General features: G+C 50.0%; 1 protein-coding gene across 4 annotated transcripts in view; it reads right to left on the bottom strand.

Moving 5' to 3' along the window:
- The window catches only part of PDE9A (phosphodiesterase 9A), an 89,980-nt gene that overhangs the window by 26,690 nt on the left and 47,698 nt on the right, over positions 1-15,592 (bottom strand). For 2 of the 4 annotated variants that reach the window (XM_070488940.1, XM_044750902.2), the window contains exons 5-6: positions 7,430-7,484; positions 6,228-6,298 (exon numbers count right to left, since the gene is read on the bottom strand). In XM_070488940.1, the coding sequence (XP_070345041.1) occupies positions 6,228-6,298; positions 7,430-7,484 (126 nt within the window). Of the gene's footprint in view, positions 1-6,227; positions 6,299-7,429; positions 7,485-11,676; positions 11,921-15,592 lie in introns of those variants that run through there. The other 2 variants (XM_070488941.1, XM_014839248.3) reach the window with 2 other exon arrangements.

Below are 15,592 nucleotides of genomic sequence, written 5' to 3'. Positions count from 1 at the left end.
ATTTCTTCTTTCTGCCCAAAGTGATGGGAATCTGGAGGATCCGACATTCAGATCTGGTCCTGGTGACTTGCTTCTGTGCCAGGCACAGGTGGCTGTGCAGGAAGCTCAAAAGCCTTCTCTGCCCCTCCTCCACCACGACAAGGGGACCAAAGAGGGGGCCTGAAATGCAAGAGCTTGGAACCAGCGAGGTGGAGAAAGGCAGGGAGCTCGACCCTGGGCATGTCTCCAGGCACTGAGAGCCCACAGCCTCCCCTTGGTGTGGGCTGTTCTTAGTGCTTTCTTGCATCACGGACCCTGTTAGGAAGTAGATGAAGCCATGGGTCTTCATCTGAGAAAAGGCACACAAGCACACCCCTTTTACAGTTTGTAGGAGGACCAGGAGCAGGCCTCGGCCTCCCAGGGCACCCCCAGGCCGTGGACCTCACTGCAGGATGCTCAGCCCATGGAGAAGGGAAGCCCAGGGGAGCTGCGTCTGTGGGTTTACCGCTAGGACACTGACGTCGGCAAATGGTAGGGTCAACAACAGCGGCAAGAAGGAGCCCAGTCTTGTTGACATGTGAGGGGCAGAAAATTCCAGAAAGTGAACAGAGCTGGAGAAGAGACCTGGCACAGACCTTGACCCAGAGAGTGAACAGACATGGGGAAGAGAGGGCGCAGGCAGTGCAGAGTGCAAACAGGGCAGCTGTGCCCTGCCACTCAAGGCCCATGGCTACATTCTTGATGCTTTAGACATCATTTCTCTGAATACAGAATAACATGATCGTTATAGACAACGGAGGAAATACAGAGCAGCTCCAAGAAGAAAATTTGAAAATTGACCTGTGATCCTATTGGCCCAGAAAACAGCTCATTTAATATTATATTATTTTAATATTTAATATTAATTTAATATTTTTATATTAAATATTATAATATTTAATACAATAACATTATTTACATAAAATATAGTAGATAATATATTATAAAACAGACATAATATTATAATTTAATATTAATGTTATATTTATATTTAATATAAGTTAACATTATATTGGTGTGTATCCTTCCAGGCATTTCTCTCCACCCCCCACGTATTCTAAATATCACCCCCATGTATTCTAAACATCTATCTGTCTATTGTTAATTTTACAAAGACAAAATTGGGATCCTGCTATTTGTACTGTTTTCTCGTCTGCTTTTTTCCCCCTTACCAGTAAGTCAAGGACGCTCCCCGTGTTAGCAGCTGCCTCCTGGCTCGTGGCTTTTGGAGGGGTGCATGTTTGATGATGTCATTGTTGGAGCTGACGTAGATCAGATTCCCTGGCCATTTCTTGGGATGATGTTCAAATTAAGCCTTTTGGGCAACACGCTACAATATCACTAATTTGAACCCCAGAGATTCAGAATTTACAGCAATTATGTTTATGAAGAGCCTGGTTGCCAAGGAAATTGATAGTGAGTAACAAGATGGCAGAAGTTGTGCATTAGTCAATGGAGGAGAAAACCAGCACGTCATGGGATTAAAGAGCCGGAACGCAGAGGGCGACGCCTGGAGCCAGTGAGAGAGCGCAGGGTAGATTCGGGCACCAGCAGACCTGGGCTCCTGCCTCCCAGTCCCTTCCCGACACCTGGATGCCTTCTGGAAGATTCCACAGCTCCCCTCGCTGACCCACTCCAGCTCTGCTTTGCCCCATGCCAGGAGCAGGGGCCTCACCCCTCAGGACTCCAGCACAGACCCTGGTGAGGTCTCCATAGTCGAGACTGGATGTCTCGAGGCCCCACTTGTCTGCCTTGAACTTTAGCATAGGTGGGCACAGACCAGACCCCAAACAGCAGCAGAGGCCCCCAGCCCCAGCCAGCACTGGCGGGTCCCTGTTTACTCCCCCGACCAGGCGTGGGCCCCCGGACGGGCTGACTCGCAGCGTTAGCACGGTCTGGAAACCTGGCTGTCCTCTCTCAGACTGTAGACGTGGTTTTGTGGGCTCCTTGCGAGTCACAGGCCACCCTGAAGGAGGACCATCAAGAGTGATTTTCCAAGAGGGATGTGGGCTTCAGCAGGGGCCCTGGCGGCAGGAGCAGAGCAGGTTGGGAGGTGGTTCTGCTCTCGCCTCCACCGCCTGCTGGGCCCTCCTTCGCTTCAGAGCTGATGACAGTTGTTTAAAGACGCGTGTGAATAGAGGTGTTTCAACGCTTCCCCCAAGGACTTCGGGGAATGAATTTGCATAAAACATGTTCCCGAGTGACAAAGAGAAAACGAGCTTTGGTTCAGCGTGGAGTCCTGTGTTGTTTGCATGCCCCTGTGGCATTCAACGTCGTCCCACGGGGCCAGCTCTTGCCGTGGCACAGGGACAAAGGCTGGACGGGAGCAGGGCTGTCCTGTGCCCGGCCACAGGGTGCAGGCATAGCGGCCAGTGTCCAAAAAGCAAGGAAGGAAGGAAGTGAGGCTCCCTGCGGCATTTCATCTCCAACCAGGAAGGAGATGAGGCCTTGGGTGTCCTGAGTTTATGAAATCATCTCTAAGCTAAGGGAGACTCCGGACTCTTTGGAGAAGGCGAATATTTTATATAAAAAGGAAGAAAAGCTTTGAAAGCGAAGTAAGAGAAATGGAGAAATTTATATTTGAGTCAGAAGAATTCTATGTTTGAGAAGGTCAAAAAATAAGCAGGAAATTCCATTTAAAACAAGTCAAACCAATGTAATGTGGCTTAAAGATGACCAGTGCTAGCAGGATGCCTCCCTGAACTCAAGGAACAGAAAACGCTAATAACAGCTCCTATGCACCGATAGCACGTGTGCGTGCAAGCACAGTATACGTGCCCGTGTCTCTGCGTGTACATGTGTGTGCATGTGGGGGTGGATGTGTGTGAGTGCGTGTGCCTGTGTCTCTCTGTTTATGTGTGTGTGTGTGACAGATATCTGGGCCCAGGCCCAGTGGAGCAGCATGGCAATTGTGCTCCTGGCAGCCTTCCCTGTCCAACAGCCCAGGCCAGCTTGCTTTCTGGCAGCTGTGCCAGCTCAGGACCGACCATCCGAGTAGCTGGGATGACCAGTTCCCCAATGACCTGCGTGAGAGGTCTGGCTGCTGGACCCCCTTTCCCGTTCCAGGTACCTGCCATGTCCCAGTGACTCACATCTTTGGGTTCAGGCATTGCTGTCTCTGGGCAGGCTCTCTGGAGCCCGTCCCCCCAGACTCAGCACAGGTGAGGCCCCCCAGCCCTTCGTGCTAAAGCAGAGGCTGTTGGACACTGGGAAGTGGTCAGCCAGGAGTACCAGCGGAGGATGCACCCAAAGCCAGGTGGAGTTCAAGGAGGACATGAGCCCATCTGAACCATGGCCACCTCCTGGGCGTGTGGACCTACATGGCTATGTTCATGGGGAGAGGCGGGCATCCAGGAGGAGGTGAGGGTGCCAGGGGCTGACGTGGGGGAGAGGCACCAAAGTGGGGCTGTTGGGGGAACCCACCACCCACAGTTCCCACTGACCGCTGCCAAGCCACTGCTCCCTTAGTCTGAGCTCGTAGACGGTTCCCTCCTCTCTCCTGACTCCCTTGATCCCATTCCTGTGATGCCGAGGTCTGCGGTGCTGGAAATGAGCACAGCTAGTAGAAACGCCAGTAATTTCCATCTATGTCCCTGCCTGAGCTCAGTGGGCGAGGCCACCTTCCAGGCAGTCTATGCGCATTTGCATGATTTATATGATTTACACAAGAGCCCTATGGGGAGATGCTTTCCCTCCGAGGATCGAGCCAGTTCTGGAGACTTCTGGGGCTAGGACAGACCAGGGAAGAAGGTCATACGGGCTGCGTCCTTTAGCGGTACTCAACTCACATGCCACTTGAAGGCAAAATAAAAATTCTTCTCGGCCTGATGGTTGTCACCACGGCCAGATATTGGAAGCCACATAAATTGAGGTCAGCGCAGCCCTCTGTAGGTGTTTTGAAAATTCCTTAATGACCTCTTCAACTTGCCTGTTTGCACTTTATGGGAAGAGTAACGGCGGCCGCTGGAGCTGGCTTCTGTGTGGGGCGTGGGAGACAAGCCAAGCTGGGGAAGAAGCTGAAGGAGCTGGAGGAGATGGCGGAGAGGCAGGAGGCACCTGCTGCCCGGACGCATCTGCATGCCGGGCAGTGACGGCGCGACCTCTCGCCTCTGTAAATGTGGAGGGTGACCCGGCAGTGAACGGTGCTTGTGTTCTTTGGCTGAACCCCTTCCAGTGTCTGGAGAATTCCCTACTCTATGGGGCTTGGTGGGAAGCTGAGCTCGCCTCCTGCTGTGGAAGATGGAAATACTAAATGCTCACTAGAGTGGCCTGAAATGTGGCCCCCCAAAAGATACGCTCACATCCTGAGCCTCAGAACCCGTGAGTGGGCCCTTATTTAGAAAAACATCCTTGGTGGATATAATCAATTAAGGATCATGAGATGAGATCATCCTGGATTTAGAGTGAGCCCTAAATCCAAGGACAGATGTCCTCATAGGAGACAGGACACTTGAGACACAGTGGGGAGGCCGTGTGAAGGTGGAGGCAGCTTGGAGCGATGCGGCCACAGGCCAAGGGTGGCCGGCAGCCACTAGAAGCTAGAGGAGGCCTGGGACAGATGTTCCCCAGAGGCTTCAGCGGGAACTGACCCTGCCGACACCTTGACCTCAGAGAACCCATTTCTGTAGTCTTAAGCACCCAGGGTCTGGTACTTGGTTAGAAGAACCACAGGAAACTAACACACTCACTTCCTCTGGCCTCCCCCCAGCTAGGATGTGGGCATATGGTCCAGCTGTGTTCAGACCTCTGAATCTGCAGCCAGGACATGCAGAAGCAGCCTGGTGACTGCAGGCCCATGGGGATTGTGGGGGGCCTGAGCATAGAGTGTGGGGTGCCAGAGGAGGTATGTACGCCTGGGGCTCAGATACAACAGACCAGCCTCCTCACGGTGTCAGCTCTGCGTAGGATTTGGGGCGCTGTTCCTGCTGTACAGCCACTGGGCCCTGTTCCTGAGCCCTCCTGCTGATCCAGGGAGCCACCAAAAGTCCTTTAGGAGAAACCCCTTTTCTGTTCAATGCAGCCACGGCCGGTGGCCACAGCCTGCTTCAGACCTGAGTTCTCAGGCCTCCTCGAGGGGCCCAGTCTCTTTAGCCAGGTGTGGAGGACGGTGACACTGACAGCAGCCCAGCCAGGACCCCGGTGCTGGTCCCATCTGCTGTATGAGCAGCTGACTTCATCTTTGAGACTTTCTCATCATCAATCAGGAGAATAAAGCTGTTCTGAAGATCGAATGACCAAATGGATTTGAAAAATGTCAACGCACTTTGAAAAGGAGGACTATGTAAATCCTGTTTTAAGTTATTTAGGTGATCCATTTTGCAGGACCCTGAATTTTTTTCCCGAAAAATCCCGAGCAATTCCTACACGATATGAACAGCGAGCTCCAGAGTGTCCTACACATACGAATCAATCAGAGAGTGTTTGGTGAGATCACAACCTCGATGCCCTCTTTTTGGGGTTTGTTTACTCATCCCCGAAGTTAATAAATACAGTGCCCGTGGATCGCTGACCTTGGACTCGACATTGACAAAGAGCCTCGCACGCTGTGAGTTGAATGCAGAACCATGAGGCACGTGGAATTCAAGATGGCTTCTTATCTTACGGATGGGGATGCTAGGGTGAGTGGCTGGAGGCTGAGTTCCTCACAGAGTTTTAGCTGTTTGGCCATTGAATCAAGAGTCGAATGGACTCTCCTTCGTTTACCCAGTAGTTTCTCTGCTTTCCTGGGTGATGACTGGGAACCAAGAGGTGATGATTTAGTAGACAGAGTCCAAAACCTTTGTGAAATCAGAGAGCGTGGGTCGGCGTGTCCCCATTTATGTAAAAAGAGACATACACAAGGATATGCAACATAAGTTCCTCGCCCGAGAGGGCTAAGTCTGGGGGCCTCGGGTTCTCCTTCTGCACTGAAAGAATGCTCTCCTGTGTGCTGTGCCACCGAAACAGGCAGCACGCCGCAAGTTACCGTGCACCAGTAACGTGTCACGCGTCACCAAGTTACTTTTAATGGAAATAAAGTGCTTAGATCAGTCACTGTTCCAGCCTTTGTTAAGATCAAAGGTAACTTTTAGGCATCTCACAAAGAAAAGACATCACTACGTACCTTCAGCCTCCCCTCCCCTCCCTTCCCCACTCACCGCTGGTTTAAGAGATTAATTTAACAAGAGGTGAAAAGACGGAGAGACAGAAAGAAAACCATCCCCACTCACATTCCACTCGTTTCTCCAGCACTGCCAAGTGATTCGCAACTTCGGCCTTCAGTTCGTTGATTTTAAAGGCTCTAGGAAAGAAAAAAAAGACAAATTATAGCTGGTAAAATGCTCAAAGTGAAAGCGGGTTCAGCACACATCTATGGAACCCCTGCCGCAGGCGAGGCCTCCAGGTGCACCGGGGAGGGGCAGGCACAGAAATGCTAGGGGTGGTTTTCAGGAACTCACAGTGTGTGTGTGGGGGAGACACACCCTCAAATCATCTCAAGGGTGTACTGCCCAGGACAGAGCACGGGGCTTGCCCTGCTGCTGGGCATGTTTACTCCCACACACCTGGGCAGGGAGCGTGTGCTCTCCGGGAAGGACCCGGCGGCCTCTGTTCACAGCTGGGATGGCCCAGCCCCTGCCCACTGCCCGCTGGGCACAGAGCGCCTTCAGGGGACCTGGTGTATCCTCTCCAGGGTACAACCCATTTGGCTCAACAACTCTTGGGCTTCAAGACAGTACCACCCAGGGCCGGCCCCGTGGCCGAGTGGTTAAGTTCGCGCACTCTGCTGCAGGTGGCCCAGTGTTTCGTTGGTTCGAATCCTGAACACGGACATGGCACTGCTCATCAAACCACGCTGAGACAGCGTTCCACATGCCACAACTAGAAGGACCCATAATGAAGAATACACAACTATGTACTGGGGGGCTTTGGGGAGAAAAAGGAAAAAAATAAAATCTTAAAAAAAAAAAAAAAAGACAGTACCACCCACGTGCCCTTTCTCCGTCTTCATTATCCTGGGGCGGCGAGACGCCACGTGAAATAACAGAATTGGGAGCATCTCCTTCAGAATGGGCAGGGTAACCCGGAATGAAAAGGAAGCCCCAAGCTACCCAGGATCTCCGTGAGAAAGCTTATTTGTACAAATGGTGTCAATTCTTGTGGGTTGAACTCCGACTCCCGGAAGAACCCGCTGAGAAAATTCTCAGCAACATGAGCTCTGGGTCTAAAAGGACACACTTGGTACATGGTCTTTGGTGCAAGGCGAGCGTTTCCTGGACCCCATCCAAGCTGGCTTAGTTACCGAAGTCATATCCCGGGGAAGTGATGTCTCAGGGCCTGCCGGCCGAGACAGCCTCAGAGCCAGGGACCCACCACAGCCATGAAAAGAAAAGGTGCACATCTCTGGAGGTGGTATCTCTGGAAGATTCTGTACCTTGAGAACTGCTCTGCAACCTGGGTCAGCACGCTCTGGATTAATTCTTCTTTCTCTGCAGACCAAAACAGAAAGACAGATGAGAAAAGGGAAAGCCTGGATCATCGTGGGCCTGAATCTGCACATCGTGGGCCCGTGGCGCCGATGCCGTGATGCTGGGTCACCTGGACAGAAGCTCCGGCCCGCAGTCAGCTCCCCAGGGCCTCTCCTGGGCCTGGACTTTTCCTGTCCACCCTCAAGTGCTCTTTCCCTCCTGGGTGGCACCAGGCCCACCAAACCCATCTCTCAGTGGTCTCTCTACAGAGTGGCAGAGCTGTGGTCCTCCTGTGTCAACAGCAGCTCTGAAAAGCAGGCAGGACTGGGTCTCTAAATACAGGAAGTTTTCACTTAGTGCCTGGACCATTTTGTGGGGGCAATTACCGGGACACAGAAAGGTCAAGGCATACTTCAAGTGCAAAACAGAGTGTTCTCATGGCGGGTCCGCAGAAAGGAAGCGGGCAGGGTGAGCTGGTTTGTCCCTTTGCTGCTTGGCACGTAAAAGCAGCTGGGAGGCCGGTGTTACGAGGTTCAGGTCCCGGGCTGAATAGAACCTGCCTGGTTTCCTGTTTCCTGACCGGCCCAGTGCCGAATACCTCGCTGGAAGGTGTAGGTGCTCCCAGCACTGTTCTTTCCAGAATTCTACACTCCCAGGAAGGGAGTGACCTCTCCTTGGCTCCAGGTGGCCATAAGCTCACGCCCTAAAATGCAGAGAACCTGCACAAGGCTTACTTCTGACTGTATGTCATCGTCCATGCTGGCTCCACGCCCAACCCTGAACTACAACCAAAATAAATCAAAAACCAAACAAACAAACAAAAACATCTCAATAGGCCAATTCAGCAATGAGGCTGAAATCTAAAAATATTCACATGCTCTGACCTAGTGTCTCCATTTCTAGGAAATAATCATGTCTGTATACAAGAGATGTCCATCGCAGTGTTATTTAACATAGTAAAACTGTGACAGCCTCTACACCCATCAAATGGACAGCGAATAAAGGATGGTATATCTGCCCTGTGGAAACACAGCCTGCTATTGGAAATAACATCTCGGGAAATGTTCACGTCAATTGTTAAAGTAAAAAAAAATGGACTGAGGGGCCGGCCCCGTGGCCGAGTGGTTAAGTTTGCACGCTCCACTTCAGCGGCCCAGAGTTTCGCTGGTTCGGATCCTGGGCACGAACATGGCACCGCTCATCAGGCCACAATGAGGTGGTGTCCCACATGCCACAACTAGAAGGACCCACAACTAAAATATACAACTACATACTGGGGGGGTTTGGGGAGAAAAAGCAAAAAAAAAAAAAAAAGACTAAAAAAGGAATATAATGTGATCCTGTTTTTGAAAATACTGGGAGGATACACTCTAAAATAATAATAGTAGTTATTCTTCGGTTGTAAGATTATATATCAACTTTTTTCTTATTTTTGCTTCTGTATATCTATTTCTAGTGAATATATGTTAATTTCATTAAAAATATCTTAAAAATGAATCAATCTAAATCTACTCTCCTCCCTGCTCAGTCCGAGGGGCAGATGTTCATTTCTGACCCATGTAACAGCTACACCTCAGCCCAAGTGTCTCCCACGCCAGCATAGCCGTTGTTCTCAGAAAGGGCACAGGAGCAAAGCTGAGCTCCCAGTGAGAACAGCCTCAGGGTCCGTTGCTCAGGTCCCATGTTCGCACTGATGCCACCTGTGTAACTGAGCACCGTAGCTCCCCGGGCCGCCTCTTGAACCATGCACGATCTGCATTCTTTTGCAAGGGAAAGGAGCGAAAGTGCCTGTGTGCACGAAGGCCAGCCACACCCACACATTCACACGCAGAGCTCCAATCAGGAAGGGAGTGCCACCCCCCGCCAACCCCCTGGCCCCGGCTCACTGCAATTCCTGCCGAGGCCACTGCTTCCTCCCAGTGGATTTTCCTCCCAGATCTCAAAAATGAACAGTGGCTTAATGTGTGTACACTACCCAGGGCAGGGCCCGGCCGGTGGCGTGCACTGCCTGTGTTGGCTACTGTTGTTACGTTACTAAGGGTCACCACCAGCCACAGGTTCTCTCTGACACCTTCTTCCTTTCAGTGCCTTCCCCAGTGAACTACTAGCCCCTGGAGTGACGGGCTGAGCTCTGGGGGGACCACTTCCAGGCTGAGAAGTGGCAGCATCCTGCCTGCAACATCCCGAATGTGCCCTTCACTCCCTCAGTGCCCCCGGAACCTCACAGAGCCCTAAACCCCTGGATGTGGGGGCAACAAGCAGTTTTCAAGCAAACCGTAGTCATTCCCAAGCTTCTTGGTAAACCCACCCCTATCAGAAAAATCTGATAATATGTAGGAAACCCACCTCTTTCTCCTAAATGCTGCATGGCATATATTGAACTTAACCAATTAAAGCATGTTCATGTAATTTTGCTTTAAGAATTTCTTAATAGCTTTAAGGATAACCAGCAACAGCCAGGGACACTGGCAATTCACGGTGGGCTGAGACCAGGTCTCTGGGGTCCCTCTGGACCTCAAAGATTTTGGAAAACGGGGAGAGTGGAAATGAGGCTCTGAGAGAATGGTAAGTCAGTATGAACTACTGCTGATCCATATGGGTGGGAGCAGGGGAGAGCCGGCCGATATGCACAGGCAGCTCACATTCTCTCCAGAGAAAACGCCGTTCCACGAGACAGCTGCCATATTATCTACGAGTGCTCCTGAATCTAGGGCACGGTAGTGGATTTCAAGGGTGCTGCTCCAAGCTCACTGTGATGTACTCCTAGGCACCAACGACTTCAATAAAGGCAAAAGATCCGGCCACCCAAACAATCGGTCATAACGACAGGCTGCAGAGGCTCGTCACCAGCCTTTTCAAAGTCTGGGCTGCTTTTCACCTGCTTACACCTGGACTGGCCTAAGTCAGATCGTCTGGGGTGTCTGTCCGGCTGTCCTCTCAGGGACAGGCACTGACGAGTAAAAGTCTCTCACGTAGTAGAGTTTAGTTCCAGGGCGATCTCAGAGCCGGGCAGAGGCCGGGTCCAGTTTTTAAGACGCTGCCAAGTCAAGCCAGCTTCGGGCCACGGATCTGCACTAGAACGGCCCCAGGACCTGGCCCCTGGAACAGACCAAGGAGACTGGAACAATCTAACCCCTGGAGATGACTGCAGAGTTGCCTGTTGGCATTCAGGGGCAGGATTGAGCCCCCAGGGTGCCAGGATGGGCACCCTCCCCTGTGGTGTTTACTCAGCTACTCTCACAAATGACCAGGGCAGAGATCTACCCTCAGAGTCCTGTATGTCTCTGATGCCCAGAGGCTGTCACCCGACTCTGCCTTGGGGTGTTTCGGGCGTTGCAGACTGTTCAAGGAACCTGCCTCCGCCTCTCCCTGCCTTTCCAGGAATTGTTTACTTGTTTCAGACCAATCAGCACAGGACATGAAAATCTGGTTTCATTGATCAACAGGACAGCCCAACCTATAATTCCTATTCCAAAGATTAGTAGAACACGGGGCACTAATTCGATTGGCCAGCCCGCTGACTGGCACACCCTTTTCATCTTGCACCGAACAGAGCAATAACAGCAACAGCCATCCTTCTGTCCTCGGCACACCTAAGCTGGTTTGACATGTACCTTTCACCCCTGGGCAAATGGATGCAAAGACAGCCCCAGCAATACATGGCCCCCAGACCTGCGCATCGAGCGAAGGTGGCACAGGGACATAAGCTTGGGCATCTGAAACCCAAGCCTGTGACCCCCCAACGGTACTGTGACCAGTACCCCGCCGGCACATGCCTGTTGCCTTGGAGTTCAGGCCTGAGCTCTCTCGATACATTGGCAGTCGTTGCATAACACCGCTGTGTGTTTCCCGGCTGCTAACATGATGCAGTGGGCTGCGTTCCACCCCATCAGTCTCAGCCTGAAGCCACAGAGACACAGAGAGCATCCTCTAAGTCATACACACTTAACAGACATGCTCCCAGAGCACACAAACTGTCTGAAGCTAGCCCTCCAGAAAGGGGTATCTTATTTGGCCTCAGGGAAAATAACCCACATTACTTGGCACCAAAGAGACCGACACCCCTGAGCCCTGAACATGGGGGGTGCATTTATTTGTACTCTTGTCCAGGGCCCTGCCTGGGAAGGGCAGGCAGGGGGCCTCCTCATCTGCCCCCTGGCACTTCTTGGGGTGTCACGGTCCCTCTCCAGGGAAGCAAGAGGGGCGAGCTCACCTCTGTTCCACTTTCGCTCTCCCGGCCCCTCCAGCCGGTCCAGGACGTTCTAACCCGGGGCACAGTGGTCGGCAATTCGCTGTTTATGGACGTCATAAAACAGACATGCAGAATGAGGACGCTTCCTTTATAACCCAGGAGCGCAATAAAGTTGTATGATTAACAGTGACCTCGCCTGGCTCCTTAAAGCCACAGGAGCCCTTCGCACGGTCTGTCCCACCAGGAAATGATACATGCTGAGTAGCAGCCAAAGGGACGTCCCTGATGACTTACGATATGACTCTGCTAGATGCTTCCGCCTCCTGTTAGCCATTCAGATGTAACAAAGAAAGTAAAGTGGACCGAAGGACCCGGATGACCACAAGGGAAATTTTGGAGAGTGTCTGGCAATTGTCCTGGCTGAGCCACCTGCAGGATCACAGCAGGCTCACCGCACCTCAGGGGCAGCAACTGGATTGGGTTTTTTCCCCTTTTGGTTTTGGAGAGGGGGATTTCACGTTCTGCATGGTTTCACTTGATCTCAGATGTCCGGGGACAATTCCTCCCTCGTTCTCCTGCCCCCCTGGGCTGAGTTCTCAAGAAGTATGCTTACAAGGTGAGCAGCCTCGGAGAGAGCTAGCAGTGCAATTTCCCTTTACACGTTTACAGATCACAACAACCACCCCAATCTTTACTGAGCTCTGTTCCAGGCACTGTTCTAAGTGGTCTGCATCTGTTGATCGCTTAATCCTCCTCATAAGCCACAGTGGGTGCGTGGTAGAGAGAGAAGCCTGAGTCGGGACACGGCCAAACTCATCCTGCCTCCCCACTCAGGTTCCCAGGTGCGGCTGCACAATGGGGCAGGGTTGCCCTTCCCCATGGCGGGGAAAGACTCACACACACTCCTCCTCCCTCAGAAGCATCCCTGCCATGGTGACGAGGTAGCTGGCCTGTACTTTTGAGGGAGAAAGACATGGGTATGACATTCTCATGAGGATGCCCTCAGAGGAATTTGAATCTGGAAACTAGCAACTGACTGTCCATGCTGTGGGACTCTGTCCGCCATAAAACCTGTGTATGTCACCATGACCGGACACCATGTGGGAAAGTTTTTATGGTGAAGCCAAAGGAGGTCAACTCTGGTTCACCGTGTCTGGGCTCTGACGGTGTGTCACATGACTCCAACAAGACTAGTTTCAGGAAGAATTCTGTCAGGATAAATCCAATAAACTAATCCAATAAACTAACCCATCATGGTACAAATGACAGGACTTTTGCAAAAATCTATAAAAGACGGAGTCTTCTTTGCAAACGAAAGGTTTGACTACATCTGTGGACTTTAATATGTTGCACACAGTTGTAAAGGCTGGAGCAAGAGAAATAAAAAATAGCCCACCAAGATCATCTGTCATAACAAAAGACTGGAGGAAACACAAACAAATAGCCATTGATGGGGGACTAGTTAAATAAAGCATGGGACATCCACAACAGGAAGTCCTGTGCTGCTTTAAAAGAAAGGAAGATGTCTATGCTCTGCTATGCCTTACGTCTTATAAGCTTACATCTTACAGTGTGGGGTAGCTGGAACTTAAGCAGAAAGTGTACTGGGTTGAGGCGTCAGAGGGCAGAGTTTGGGGCTGTCAGAGAGGATGGAAACGAAAGGGGAATTCCCAAAGGAGGAAGTTGGTGTGGGGGACACCAATCTGTAAAAACTCTCCTATTCCTCGGTTGACCCCTGAATTATGCACGCATGTGGGCCCAGGAGGATTAAAGAACTTAGCAAAGATTTCAGCTATTTGCCAACTACAGGAGAGAAGAAGTTTTAGAGTTTGAGTCTAGTCAAGTGAAAGGGCCTTGACAAGTGCCTCAGGCTTCCTGTTGAAAGCCCAGAAGGGCCACTGCTGGAGATCTACCCTAACAAAGCATAAAGCCAAGCTCCCACAAGTTCAAGGTGATCAGTCAGTAACAGCAGCCGACAAGAACAAAAATCAACACTCTTCAGAGGAAGATAACAAAATTCAGAGTCTCTATGATATATTATTCATAATGTAAGTACACACTAAAAAAACAGACATGCAAAGAAACAAGAAAACATGATGCACAGTTAAGAGAAAATCACCCAACACAACCCTGGATGACTCAGATGTTGAAATTAGCAGACCAAGCCTTTAACATAGCAATTATGAGTATGTCCAAGGACCTAAAGAAAAAGATGTTAGTAAACAGTAAACAGATGGGGAATCTCCAGAGAGAAATCTATGAATAAGAATCAAATGAAAAGTGTAGAATTGAAAAACATATCTGAAATAAAAAAATTCATGGATGGGTTTACAGCAGCGTGGAGTCAGCAGAAGAGGCAGGGAAAGTGAGGCCAGAGCAATAGAAATTATCCAACCAGAAGAACAGAAAGAAAAAAGCCTAAAAAATGAGAGAGCCAGTCACTTGAGGGACAAAGCAAGCTTTCTCACAGAAACGTAAGCAGAGTCTCAGAAGGGAAGGTGAGTTAGAATGACGCGTAAAATACATTTAAAGAAATAACAGCTGAAAATTTTACAAATTTGATAAAAACACAAATTTATTGACCATGAAAGATCAACGAACATCAAGCAGGATAAACAAAAAGGAAACCAGGGCTAGTTAAACTAGTGAAACCCGAGGACAGAGAGAAAACACCTTGAAAGCAGCCAGAGAAAAAAGACACATTCCATGCAGGGGAATAATGATAAAATAAAGGCTGACTTCTCATCAGAAACAATGGAGGCCAGGAAAAAATGAATCGACGTCTTAAATAAAAACAAACCAGAACTGTGAATGCAGAATTCCATATCCTGAAAAACCATCTTTCAAAATGAAGGCAAAAATAAAGACACGCTCAGCTACGCAAAAGCTGCGAGAGAATTAGGGAGAATTAGAATAGAGAGAGAATTAGAATTGAGAGAATTAGGCACGAGCAGTTCTGCACAGCAAGATAGGTTAAAAGAAAAAAGAAATCCTTCAGGCTGAAGAGCTGTAACACCAGCCGGAAGTTGGGATCAACAGGAAGAAATAAAAGCACCAGAAATAGCAAATACACAGGTAACTATAAAAAATTATCTTTAAGTTTCTTTTCATAATTTCTTCAACAGACAACTGGTGGGGGCTGGCCCCGTGGCCAAGTGGTTAGAGTTCCGCGTGCTTTGCTTCAGCGGCCCAAGGTTCATGGGTTTGGATCCCCAGTGCAGGACCTACTGCATCCATCAGCCACGCTGTGGTGGCATCCCACATACAAAGTAGAGAAAGAATGCCTCGGATGTTAGCTCAGGGCCAATCTCCCTCATGAGAAAAAAAGGTAACTGACTATTTAAAGCAAAAATTATATTGTATTATGGAGTTGAAAATGTATGTAGATTATCTTAGTCTGTTCAGTCTGCTCTAACAAAATTTCATAGACCGGGGGGCTTATAAACAACAGAAATTTATTTCTCATAGTCCTAGAGTTTGGAAGCCCAAGATCCAGATGTTTGCAGATTTGGCATCTGGTGAGGGCTTCTTGGTTCTTCTTGGTTCACACCTGGCCGCCTTTTCAGTCTTCACGTGGCAGAAGGGGTAAGGGAGCTCTCTGGGGTCTCTTTAGGGGGCACTAATCCCATTCATGATGGTTCTGCCCTCGTGACCCACTTATTCCCAAAGGCCCCACCTCCACATACCGTCATGTTGGGGGTTAGGATTTCAACATACGAATTTTGGGGGAACACAAACATTCAGTCTATAGCACAGATGTAAAGTATATGGCAGCCATGGCTCAAAGGTTGTGAGGGAGGAATTACACTGCTGCAAAGTCCTTACTTTTTATGTGAAGTGGTACAATATTAACTCTAAATAGACTAACAAGTTAAGGATGATTTAAAAATGGGCAAAAAATCTGAAAAGACACTTCAAGAAAAGAAGACATAGGGAT

The sequence above is a fragment of the Equus asinus genome, chromosome 18 (assembly GCF_041296235.1).
Source record: "Equus asinus isolate D_3611 breed Donkey chromosome 18, EquAss-T2T_v2, whole genome shotgun sequence".
NCBI lineage: Eukaryota > Metazoa > Chordata > Mammalia > Perissodactyla > Equidae > Equus > Equus asinus.
The sequence above is the reverse complement of the archived record's forward strand: the minus strand, read 5'-3'. Positions and strand labels throughout refer to the sequence as shown.